Source organism: Podarcis gaigeae (assembly GCF_964106915.1).
Source record: "Podarcis gaigeae genome assembly, chromosome: 7".
Taxonomy (NCBI): Eukaryota; Metazoa; Chordata; class Lepidosauria; order Squamata; family Lacertidae; genus Podarcis; species Podarcis gaigeae.
This window is the reverse complement of record NC_139683.1, coordinates 2,784,211-2,797,209: the sequence shown is the minus strand read 5'-3', so window position 1 is coordinate 2,797,209 and position 12,999 is coordinate 2,784,211. Positions and strand designations below refer to the sequence as shown.

At 46.2% G+C, this 12,999-nt stretch overlaps 1 protein-coding gene across 2 annotated transcripts in view; it reads left to right on the top strand.

Moving 5' to 3' along the window:
* Window positions 1-12,999, top strand: part of ZC3H3 (zinc finger CCCH-type containing 3) — a 273,959-nt gene that overhangs the window by 159,959 nt on the left and 101,001 nt on the right. For both annotated transcript variants that reach the window (XR_014566778.1, XM_083749076.1), the window contains exon 5: window positions 7,332-7,525. Coding sequence is in view for 1 of the 2 variants with exons in the window: in XM_083749076.1 (XP_083605202.1) it covers window positions 7,332-7,525 (194 nt within the window). In the remaining variant the exon portion in view is untranslated. The remainder of the gene's footprint in view (window positions 1-7,331; window positions 7,526-12,999) is intronic.

The window sequence follows — 12,999 nt, the reverse complement described above, 5'->3', positions numbered from 1 at the left end:
TAAGTGGACCCTTTGTCTGACCCAGAAAAACCCCATCATCACTGAGAGTGCTTGGGCACCTCTACAATAAGGCAGTCACATTTATTTCCACACCAGTTAGACCATGGTCAGAATGGAATATAGCTGCTTTTGTTCTTTGGCCAGGATGTGATCTGTTTCCTCGACGTTTCTCGCTTGCTGTTTGATCTCTCTCTAACCTGTGGTTTGGTTTTCATGCCTGCAGCGGCAGCTCCCGATATGAAAAAAGAGCGGCTTCCCTGCCTTGTTCAGTTTTAATCACAGCTGTGGTGTGTTGGAGCCCTACCAGATGGAGCTTACAGCAGAACAGGCAGCCTTTTTACCTTTCAGCGTGCGCTAAGCAAGGAGAAGCGGTTGCAGCAACTACCTCGGGGTGGCTGGCGTTAATGAGTCTTCATTCGGAAATGTTTAGGAAAACCGCTGAGCGCAGGTGTCTGGATTAGAGGCCGAAGTAGTGAAGCTCAGCAGTCTCTAACGCAAACAGAAGCAGAGTTCAGTTGGAGCACAAGACATCTAATCTGCAAAGGAATGGGGCACGAGAGGCAGAAAGGGGATGGACGAGCCTTGGACGGGAGAGGGTGGGTGCCCTGCCTTTGTTTCGCTTATTTGGGTGATCTATATACAGTGGGACCTCGGGTTAAGAACTTAATTCGTTCTGGAGGTCCATTCTTAACCTGAAACTGTTCTTAATCTGAAGCACCACTTTAGCTAATGGGGCCTCCCGCTGCCAGCGGAGCACGATTTCTGTTCTCATCCTGAAGCAAAGTTCTTAACCTGAGGTACTATTTCTAGGTTAGCGGAGTGTGTAACCTGAAGCATCTGTAACCTGAAGCGTATGTAACCCGAGGTACCACTGTACTGTCCTATATGCTGTATGGAAGTGAGAGCTGGACCATAAAGAAGGCTGATCGCCAAAGAATTGGTGCTTTTGAATTCTGGCGCTGGAGGAGACTCTTGAGAGTCCCATGGATTGCAAGAAGATCAAACCTCTCCATTCTGAAGGAAATCAGCCCTGAGTGCTCACTGGAAGGACAGATCCTGAAGCTGAGGCTCCAAGACTTTGGCCACCTTATGAGAAGAGAAGGCTCCCAGAAGATGCTGGGAAATATGGAGGGCACAAGGAGAAGGGGACGACAGAGGACGAGATGGTTGGACAGTGTTCTTGAAGCTACTAGCATGAATTTGACCAAACTGCGGGAGGCAGTGGAAGACAGGAGTGTCTGGCGTGCTCTGGTCCAGGGGGTCACGAAGAGTCGGATACGACTAAATGACTAAACACAAAAATATACTGTCCTTTCCTGGAGCCACAAGGATGGTTTTCAACAAAGTCAATTAAGATTAAAATAACGCATAGAGTTCCAAAAATAGCACAGGTCTTAAGGCACTCAACACAACTCATAGCAGTTTGCTGAACAGCAATTTACTAGTTGCAACTGTAGCTGCCAATCCATTTTCAAAATCCACAATCAGTAGTCTGAACGACTACAGACCAGTTGCACTGACTCCAATCATCATGAAGTGTTTTGAGAAACTGGTGCGCCGTCACATTATTTCCTGTCTTCCATCAACTTTTGACAACTACCAGTTTGCATACAGGGCAAATAGATCCACGGAAGACGCTATCACTACCACTCTCCATGCTGCTCTGTTCCATCTGGAGCAGCCGGGGAGTTATGTGAGGCTGCTGTTTGTGGATTTTAGCTCTGCTTTTAACACTATCCTCCCCCATAGACTGGTGTCCAAGCTAGAGGCGATTGGACTCTCCAACTCCACCTGTCTCTGGGTTTTGGACTTTTTGTCAGAACGTTCTCAGAGGGTTAGAGTAGGGTCACATATGTCCACAGCCCTTAGCCTTAACACCGGCTCACCACAGGGTTGTGTGTTGAGTCCCCTGCTCTATACTCTCTATACGTATGATTGTACAGCCATTTATTCCAGCAACAAAATCATCAAGTTTGCTGATGACACTACGGTGGTGGGGCTCATTTCAGGAGGGGATGAGTCCGCCTATCGGGACGAGGTGGAGCGGCTTTGTGCTTGGTGTGGAGAGAACAATCTGGCTCTTAATACGACTAAGACCAAGGAATTGGTGGTGGATTACAGGAAAAAAAAGGCGGACATTCAGCCCTTGTATATCAACGGGGAACGGGTGGAGAGGGTGGCGGAATTCAGGTTTTTGGGAGTGACTATCGATCAGGGCATGACTTGGAGCGCAAATACCACTGCTCTGGTGAAGAAGGCCCAGCAGAGAATTTATTTCCTCAGACTTTTAAAGAAGAACAATCTGAGTGAGAGACTGCTGGTGTCCTTCTACCGAGGCTCCATAGAGAGCATTCTCACATACTGTATTTGTGCCTGGTTCTCCAGCTGTACAGCTAGGAAGAGGAAGGTGCTCCAGAAGGTCATAACCACAGCCCAAAGGATTATTGGTCATCCCCTCCCATCTTTGGAAGAACTGTACGGTTCCCGCTGTCTTAGGAAAGCAAACAATATCCTGCAGGATGCATCTCACCCGGGACACAGTCTGTTTGTACTACTGCCTTCTGGCAGGAGATACAGAAACATCAAGTCAAGGACAAATAGACTGAAAAATAGTTTCTATCCAAGAGCTGTGGCCTTCTTAAATGCAGTAACTCGATAGTGTGACCTGGGAGTTTGATGGGTGTGGGTGTGGGTGTGGCTGGAATGTGGTTTGTTTGGTTGTTGTTGTTGTGTTGCTTTTGTTGTTTTTAAGGGATGGCATCCAATTTCGTTGCACTTGTGCAATGTTGCACTTGTGTAATGACAATAAAGAATCTATCTATTTTGTCTAATCATGCTTTCCCTCCTCCAAACGAATGCCAGAAAGTTATTTACTTATAAATGAATTTAATAAATTTATAAAATATTTGCGGTGCTTCCGGTCCTACTCAGATGCTCATTTCCAGAGGGTGACACTCTTCAACCTCGTGGAGCTTTCAGTGTGGGGTTCCTCAGGGTTCAGTTTTCTCCCCCATGCTGTTTAACATCCACATGAAACCGCTGAGTGGGGTTATCCGGAGCTTTGGAGTACGTTGTCAGCAATATTGCTGATGACACACAGCTCTGCTTGTCCTTTACATTTGCAGGTGAGGCTGTGGAAGAGCTGGACCGACGTCTTGCCCCGATAATGGACTGGATGAGAACCAGAACCAGAAGCTCAGTCCAGATAACACTGAGGCATTGTTAGGGGGCAGTTCCTTAGACCAGATGGATGGGAGGTGGCCTGCTCTTCCTGTATTTAATAAATTTTTATTGGAAATTTTATTTACAACATAGCATAAACTCCCCACCCCCCCAATACAGAAATCCACCCTCATTAAACGTGAACATAACATACAATGAGCAAAATATACAACAATACAAACAACCAAATAAAAGACTTCCTTTATCCTGTATCTGGCCTCCTTATTTACTTCTTATAAGCTGTTTCCTTTATGAATAATTATTAAGATTTTTCTGATTATAACTTAAATATCCACAAAGTCTCCTGCAGACATTAATCGAAACAAGTCCAGGTACAGTGGTGCCTCGCAAGACGAAATTAATCCGTTCTGTGAGGCTCTGAAGCAAGCCCATTGACAGCTTAGCGGATTAGCGGCTTTTAGCGGATCAGCTGATAAGCGGCTTAGGGCTTAGGAAAGGGGGGGGGGAGGAAAAAACCCCCGCAGGAACTCGCAATACATTTTCGTCTTGCGAAGCAAGCCCATAGGGGAATTCGTTTTCTGAAGCGCCTCCAAAACGGAAAACCCTTTCGCCTAGCGGGTTTTCCGTCTTGCGAGGCGTTCGTCTTGCGGGGCACCACTGTATGTATTTTAGGGCACTGTTTTGTGAAGTATTCTCTGCATTTCCCCCAGGCTTTTTGAAAGTCTTGTCTAGTGTGATCTCTAATCGCCTCTGTTAATCTAGCCAGTTCAATATACCATATTTTTCGCTCTATAAGACGCACCAGACCACAGGACGCACTTAGTTTTTGGAGGAGGAAAACAAGAAAAAAAATATTCTGAATCCCAGATGCCAGAACAGCAAGAGGGATCTAGCTTCTGGGATAGCCTCTTGCTGTTCTGGCTTCTGGGATAGCTGCACAGCCTGCATTCGCTCCATAAGACGCACACACATCTCCCCTTACTTTTTAGGAGGGGAAAAGTGAGTCTTATAGAGCAAAAAATACGGTACTCTAACAGTTTGTCTTGCCCTTCCTTTTTTGTTGGGGAGGTTGCCTGCTCTTGATGGGGTTACACTTCCTCTGAAGGAGGAGGTTCACAGCTTGGGGGTCCTCCTGAGTCCTTTGCTTTCTCTTGAGGCTCCGGTGGCCTCAGTGGCCCGGAGTGCCTTCCATCAGCTTTTGCTGGTGGCCCAGCTGCACCCCTATCTGGACAGAGAAAGCCTAACTTCTGTCGCCTGTGCTCTGGTGACCTCTAAGTTAGGTTACTGCAATGCATTATATGTGGGGCTGCCTCTGAGGACAGTTCGGAAACTTCAGCTGGTGCCGAACTCGGTGGCCAGATGAAGGTGATGGACTACATGGAACTGGCGGAAATGACTGGCAGAATCCGAGACCAGGGAGAAGAGTCGGTGGAAGAAGATTGGAAAAAATTTAAAGTTTATCTACAGAAACATTGTAAAATTAAGGAATGTTAGAAGGATGTTGGAATGTTATAGCAGAAATGTTATAAAGGATTAAGTAAAAATGGATTGGTAATTAGTGAAAGAGGAGAATGTAAAATTATAGTATATTAAGACAAATTTTTAGGATGGAAAGGATTTGCTGAAATATCTAATTGAACTAGAATACAAAAAGGGAGGTGTGAGGAGGTCAAGGAAATAAGCAAAGGAAAGAAAGTTATGTAAAGGTTGGATTTGTGTTTTTTTTTCTTTTTTTTCTTTCCCCCCCTCTTTTTGTTTGTTTTTGTGCTTTGTTTAACTTTTTCTACTTTTCTTTTTGTAACCTTTAAAACTTTAATAAAATCTATTTTTAAAAAAAGAACTCAGTGGCCAGGTTGCTCAAGTCGGTTTGAGCATATTACACCGATCCTGGTTCAGCTGCACTGGCTGCCAATCACGCCATTTAGGGCTTTAAATGCCAAAGGAAGCCCCTTGTTCCAAACACCTCAGAGCCATTTAGCCATGCACTAAAGATTGACTCCTAGAAATACGTTGGGGGAGACCTTGCTGGTGGCTTGCTTTTTACGGACTAATAAATGCTACAATCTCTTTTCTACCACAAGGGTGTGTAGGACCTCAGTTCACAGTGAAGCATACAGGAGCAACAGTGGCATCCCTTGCGACAGCCCAATTTCAAATGCCCGGGGAAAAATAGGAATAGTTTCACTGTGTCCCTGCAATCAGATTTTTGCTACACCTGAATCCACGCAGAGTCCTTTTTCCCTAGGTCAGATAAGCGCTTTGATATAAATACATGGGTCCCCCCGCCCCCCGGCGATGTTTCACGGAATAGCCTTTTGATCAGGCTATACAGCAGAGATGCTTAAAGCTGCATTTGTGCACCCAAGTCTTCTTCCTCCTCCTTCCTTGATTGCTTTGCGCAAACTGGTTAACAGACCAACTTTCTGCTTGCCCCATCTGTGGGAACTCTCAGGCACAATACATCAAGGCCGGTAGCCAATGGCAACAACCATATTAGAATAAACTTGTCATGCTAAGCACTAATAAATGTAATGATTACATTTTGCAATTCCCCCTTTTTGTGTGCCGCGCTTGCCTTCATTTGAAGGTAATGCTCCTCCGGCTTTTGCTTTCTGCTGATAGGAGAGCAGCTCCCTAATTTACACCCATTCTTCAGTCAATGCCGCGGTTTATATAGTTTCCGCTAATAGCATTATGAACCATAGTTTTGTGCTAATTCAAAATTAGATCTCTCATTTGCATAAACAAATTACTGTTTGGATTAGCGCTAAATAGTTAAGGCAGCTGATACTGGAGCAGATTTGATTTGGTTGGAATGGCTGCTGGCCTAATGCAGAACTCAAAATGCGAGTGGGAATAGTTACAGATGCAGAATCAGCCCATGCAGCAAGCTGCGTCTTGGCAAAGCTGCCCGGAGGACCCAGAATTTGGCAAGGAAATTTCATGTTAAATGAAGAAAACAAGTTTCTAGTCCACAGTGGAAGCTTGCAAGCAGGATCTGAGTGTGACAGTGCTCTTTCCACTTGTGATTCTGCCTCTGATAGGATGGAGAACATAGCCATCATGACTTGTAGCCACTGATAGTTTTATCATCCAACGATTTGTCTTGCTTCTGCCATGAACTTTCTGGAATGCCTTAACAAGCCCTCGTCTCTCACCTGTAACTGCTCCCGTCCCTGGGATGTGGGTTTTCCAGAAAAGGTTGAATTGAAGATTTCTGAAGAGTTTTCCCAATACAAATTGGGGTAATTTTGCACCAGAAAATTGTTTGCATTGGAGAATTTTCCAATGTCCTAGAGAATGATCTAGTTTAGCGTGCTTATTTTACTTGTATTGAGTGATTCTAAAAACTTGATTGCCAGATAATTATTTGCAGTTAGCAATTCCTTGCTCCTAATCAACTTAGGTAATACAAAAGTTCCAGTGGAAAAATATACCTAGAGATGCTCTGCTCCACATCCCATCATCTTCCCCTACGTGCAGTCTGGTGGTAACACTGACTTAACTTGCGCAGTCATTTAAATGTTTGCAGAGAGAGAGTGTGTGTGTGTGAAGTGCTTTGAAGGGACTTAAGCACACGTGGGGGGGGGGCTGCAGAGGCCTTTGGGAGCTGCTGGTGGTCCAAGTGGACATTGCTGGTCTAGAAAAGTTCTACCTATCTTGGAAGCCTGGCTCCTGGAAGCAGAACGAATCAAGCAGAGCAAGCAAAGCGCTGTTGAGTTTGCTTCAGTTCCAGAATGCATGCTCATTGCAGGGGCTTGGGTGAGTCTGGAGTAAACCTTGGATATTTTTCTGCTTCAGTTATAGAATCATAGAATCATAGAATTGGAAGGGACCCTGAGGATCATCTAGTCCAACCCCCTGCAATGCAGGAATATACAGGGATCGAACCTGCAACCTTGGCATTATCAGCACCACACTCTAACCAACTGAGCCATCCTGTCAGTTGTTTGAGACAAGTGGAAGGAAATGCCAGGGACAGGTCAGACAGACCACTTTTCAGAACAGCACATTGGAATTACAACCCTGCTAGCATTTAAACTCTTGTTTCTGTTGGATAACCCTCTTGGATAGTCCTAAAAGAACACGGCAGGCTGTGAGCAAAGGTCCCAGTTGCTTACCTTGAGTGTATTATTTTGTCTTTGCAGGTCTCTGGTGCTGAATAGCACCCGCCACTCTCCCACAGGGAGCAAGTTCCAGGCTTTGCAGCACCACTGGAGGAACAAAGATCTGCGCTGCATCGGAGGAGTCATGTACAGGGTGTCCGCTAACAAGCTTGCCAAAACGTCCAGCTCTCCGGCCAGGAGCGGTGAAGTTGCTAGCAGGAGCCACGCCAGAGCAGGTAGGCTATGGGACCGCTTCCTGGTCTTGGATTCTGGCACATGTGAGGGCAGAGCTGCTCCCAGTTGGAGTGGGAGGCAGGTGACACTGTAACATCGTCCCAGATCCTGACTATCTTTGTTCTGCTAAGTGTGGCTTGGGTTTCCATAATGGTCCTTTTTGTTATCAAGTGCAACCGTCTCAGAGCTGAGGTTTGCTAGGTCAGTGCAAAGTACTTGGCAAGTTAGCTTAGCTCATCTGCTGCTAGTAAAAGTTAGCCTTGTGGGATTTGATCTCCTCAATCAGGAGTAGCTGAGATGTTGCTCTCTGGATGTTGTCGGACTACAACTCCCACCCACATCCCTGGCCACTGGCCATGCTGGCTGGGACTGATAAGAGTTGGAGTCCAACAGTATTTGGAAACGACCACACTGGTTACCCCATCCTGGATTAAGTCACAGCCCCTTATAAAATATTGGCTTCTTTGCAAGCTCACAAATAGAAACTTCACTAATCCTGAGTAGCTCAATATCTCAGGTCTAAGTTCTTGCAAGGAACCTTGGGCTTATTTTCCAGAACTCAGAAGAAAATCTCCAAGCTGGAAAGTTTACAAATGGAGTAACAACATTAAGACTCAGATCTACTTTACTTTGAGCATCTGTTTGGGAATCTTATTGGAATAAATGCAATTCAGGAACTCCAGTTATTTTAAAATCTCCCTTTTAAACAGTGGCAGGTAGGACGTGAAAATTTTTGTTGTTTGTTGTTGTTTAGTCGTTTCCGACTCTTCGTGATCCCCTGGACCAGAGCACGCCAGGCACTCCTGTCTTCCACTGCCTCCTGCAGTTTGGTCAAACTCATGTTGATAGCTTCGAGAACACTGTCCAACCATCTTGTCCTCTGTCGTCCCCTTCTCCTTGTGCCCTCCATCTTTCCTAACATCAGGGTCTTTTCCAGGGAGTCTTCTCTTCTCATGAGGTGGCCAAAGTATTGGAGCCTCAGCTTCACGATCTGTCCTTCCAGTGAGCACTCAGGGCTGATTTCCTTCCGAATGGAGAGGTTTGATCTTCTTGCAATCCATGGGACTCTCAAGAGTCTCCTCTAGCATCCAGAATTCCAAAGCAACCATTCTTCGGTGATCAGCCTTCTTTATGGTCCAGCTCTCACTTCCGACATGAAAAATAGCTAACAGGAAAACAGAGATCTCGTTCAGCTATTCCCTTTTAAGTTCAAGAACAAGGAAACGGACCATAGCATTTATTCAAACATTTCTCTATCTGTGTCCCATCCTTTCCCTAGCACTGTGTGGAAGGTACCACACTCTTAAAAATCCATCCATAAAAACCCAGGTATATTGTACTTGGGAGTGAGGAGTGCTATAAATCCAGTTCAATAACCAGGTTGGTAGTTATCTGTTAATACCTCTAGCATTTCCCAGACGTCTAAAACTGTGCTGCCAGTTCCTAAGTTCAGACATCACAGAGAGATGGCCTTGATAATAGCCTCTCCTTTATGGCTGCCTCTTCCTCTGGAAGTTCTCCAGAGCTCAGGTCTATGCATGTTTTAAAAGCAGTATTTAGATCTTTTTTTATCTGGATAGAAATTTGTTGGCCAAGGCTCAGGTCAAGTGTGAACAACGTTAACTCCTCCATATATTTGAACCAAAGATATATTTAAAAAATGGATGCAGTTTTAACCCTCCTCCCCAAACGTTATTTTGTGAAGGCCCATCCATGCCCTTTGGCCCTTACTGGACAAAGATGTCAAACACCTGAGAACATTTTCTTCCAAAACCTTTAATATTCAGATCAGTGCAATGCATAGGCAAAGTAAGGTTGGAAGGCACAGCAGGTTCTACTCATGGCTAAGCAAATGAAGACGCTGATCTTACAAGCTAACACACCCCTTCGGGTCCCGTTATATGGCGATGGGGCAGGCAAAAGGGCAAGCGGGTGGCAGCTCCTTCGGTAGCCCTCTCTGGTCCTATTTGCGGGTTTCCCCCGGGGCATCTGGTTAGCAGCTGCGAGGACAGGATGTTGGGCTTGAGGGACCCTGGGCCTGATCCACCAGGCTCTTCTTGCGTTAGAAGAACTGAGGTCCATTGCTCAGGGCCTGCCTGTTTGGAGCTTCGTGCTAATAAGTTTCAGTGTCCTGCTGGCAGACTTAAGGGGGTCTCTTTAATGGAAAAGGCTTCTTCTGAACAGTCCTACACTCCTGCACAGAAGCAGCAACATGAAAGAGGCCAATGAGTATTATGGGAAGTGCAGCTTTCTTCACAACCTGGACAGAAGTCTTGTTCGTGTCAATAATAATAATAATAATAATAATAATAATAATAATAATAATAATATTTCCCCAAAATTTATTACATTTCTCTTATAGAACATAGACATTAACACAAAAGAAAAACATTACACTTAACACAACAACAAAAACATAACAACAACAACAACAACAACAACAACAACAACAACAACAACAACAACAACATAAATTGTTTCTTCTTGTATCCTGGTTATATTACATTGCTAAATTGACTTCCTCAACACCCCTCAATCTGAATTTCATTGTATCACATATTTAACAGTTTCCAACTTCATATTTATAACACAAATACCTTCTTTCAATTACAAACTTCTTATCTTTGCTTCATGTTCCAATCCATAATGTTCACTATAACAGATCTTTTTTTTATCCTTAGGCCTAGCTTATTACATCCTAGAATTTCCTAATTATCTTACATTGATAATAATAATAAATTTTATTTATACCCCGCCCTCCCTGGCCAGAGCTAGGCTCAGGGCAGCTAACACCAGTAAAATTACAATAAAAACATAATTGGGGGGGGGGGGGAATACAATTTAAAATACAGGTTAAAAATACTCTACTCAGGGTTCCAAAGTCAAGGTTCCTCCTCCAGCTTTCTTCTTAAGGCTCCGGGGAGGCTGATTCCCCGGAAAGCGTGTTTCATCAACTCTGCAAACTCTCTCCCTGCTCACGCCCCCCCCCCCCCGTGCAGCTCCTGAATCTCCCACTCTGCTATTATCGGCACACTTTAAAAATGTCCCCCCCCCCCATCTGCAGCACCCAGTGAGTTAATCCACGGTTTAAGCTAAATCTCCACCCCCCTCACCTGCTGAGATGAGGTGCCCTAAGCAGTTCTTTCCGCTCCCCCCCACCCACTCAGCCCTGATTTCCCACTCTCAATTTCCTCTCTCACGCTTTTTATCCGCCAAGGTGGTGGTAGGGGGATGCAGTGAGGGGGGGCAGCGGTGAAGAGGAGCACAGGGCCGCTGAAGAGGAGCTCAGGAACAGCTCCCTCTTTGTAAGGGGGGTGCTTTCTCTCCCCCCCACTTTCTGGCCCCCCTCCTGCCTCCCTTCTCCCTGCCCTGCCCAGTCCTTCTGCAGACTGGATTGTTGCATCTTTGCTAATCCTCTTCTTTACGATCATCTTCCGCTTTGGCCGCTCCTGTCCCTATTAAACGTTTCATTTGCTTCAGTGTTTTTTTTTAAAATAAAAAAGTTTATTTCCATCTGGGTTGCTTTTCAGGGTGGGGTGGGGGGCAGTGGCGGAATTAGATGGAGATCGATCCCCCCCCCGCTGCCCCATACTTAATTTGGACGCCAATCGATCCCAAAGATTTCCCTTCACCTTGGCCTGCGTGGCTGTGAAATCGGGGTGCCATTTCCAGGAGCTCTGCAGAAGCATTTCAAATCTGATTACACCATAATCAGCAGGCCCCAGGTGTGCGCCAGCTTCCATCTCTTGTTTATCATACCTGGCTCCTTTCCTCTTAGCAAGCAGGCAGGTGGGGGCTCGAGGGAGGAAGGGAGGACCGTCTCAAATTACGGCCTGGTGACTCAGCAGCCTGGAAAAAAATGCATCTCTAAGGAGCCCATTTCCCTCCTCTGCTAGTACCCCCTGTCACCATCTTACAGGTATTGCCTATTTTCAGCATAAAGGTAAAAGGACCCTTGACCATTAGGTCCAGTTGTACCGACTCTGGGGTTGCGGCGCTCATCTCGCTTTACTGGCCGAGGGAGCCGGCGTACAGCTTCCAGGCCATGTGGCCAGCAGGACTAAGGCGCTTCTGGTGAACCAGAGCAGCGCACGGAAACGCCGTTTACCTTCCCGCCGGAGTGGTACCTATTTATCTACTTGCACTTTGACATGCTTTCGAACTGCTAGGTTGGCAGGAGCAGGGACTGAGCAACGGGAGCACACCCCGTCACAGGGATTCGAACCGCCGACCTTCTGATCGGCAAGTCCTAGGCTCTGTGGCTTAACACACAGCACCACCCGTGTCCCTTATTTTCAGCATACATCTCTGCAATTTTTCCAGACCCGGCATTGACACCCGAGGCATCCATAGAATCATAGTGTTGAAAAGGACCCAAACAGTCATCTGGTCCAACCCATTGCAATACAGAAATCACAGCTGAAGCATCCCTGGCAGATTTATGGGCATCTAACCTCTGCTTAGAGACCTCCAAGGAAGGAGAATCCATTCCCCTCTGAAGGAGTCTGTCCCACTGTCTTGCTGTCAGAAAGTTCTTCTGATCGTGAAGCTGAGGTCTTAGGCTGGGTCAAACCCATGGGTCCATTTAGCCTAGTGCTGCCTGCCCTGAGTGGAAGCAGCTGTCAGACAGGGGTGGGATCGGACGTTTCTCAGCCTTGTTGCTTTGGGGGAAAGGGTGTAGCTCGGTGGTAGAGTATTTGCTCTGTGCGCAACAGTTCCCAAGTTCAGTTCCCGACATCTTCAGGTAGGTCTGGGGGGAAACCTCCATGTCCAAAACCCTGGAGAGCCATATTGCTACCAGTCAGTGTAGGCAGTACTGGGCTAGATGGGCTAAATGGACCAATGATTTGGTATAAGGCAGCTTTCTGTTTTCCTAGGTGCTTGATTGAAGGAGCTGGGTGTATTTAGCCTGGGGAAAAGGAGACTGGGAGGAGATATGATGTTGTTTGTTGTTGTTTAGTCATTTAGTTATCCCCGACTCTTCGTGACTCCCTGGATCAGAGCACGCCAGGCCCTCCTGTCTTCCACTGCCTCTCGCAGTTTGGTCAAACTCATGCTGGTAGCTTCGAGAACACTGTCCAACCATCTCGTCTTCCGTCACCCCCTTCTCCTGGTGCCCTCCATCTTTCCCAACATCAGGGTCTTTTCCAGGGAGTCTTCTCTTCTCATGAGGTGGCCAAAGTCTTGGAGCCTCAGCTTCAGGATCTGTCCTTCCAGTGAGCACTCAGGGCTGATTTCCTTCAGAATGGAGAGGTTGGATCTTCTTGCAGTCCATGGGACTCTCAAGAGTCTCCTCCAGCACCAGAATTCAAAAGCATACATTCTTTGGCGATCAGCCTTCTTTATGGTCCAGCTCTCACTTCCATACATCACTACTGGGAAAACCATAACTTGAACTATACGGACCTTTGTCAGCAGGGTGATGTCTCTGCTTTTTAAGATATGACAGCCATCTTCAAATATCTCAAGGCCTGTC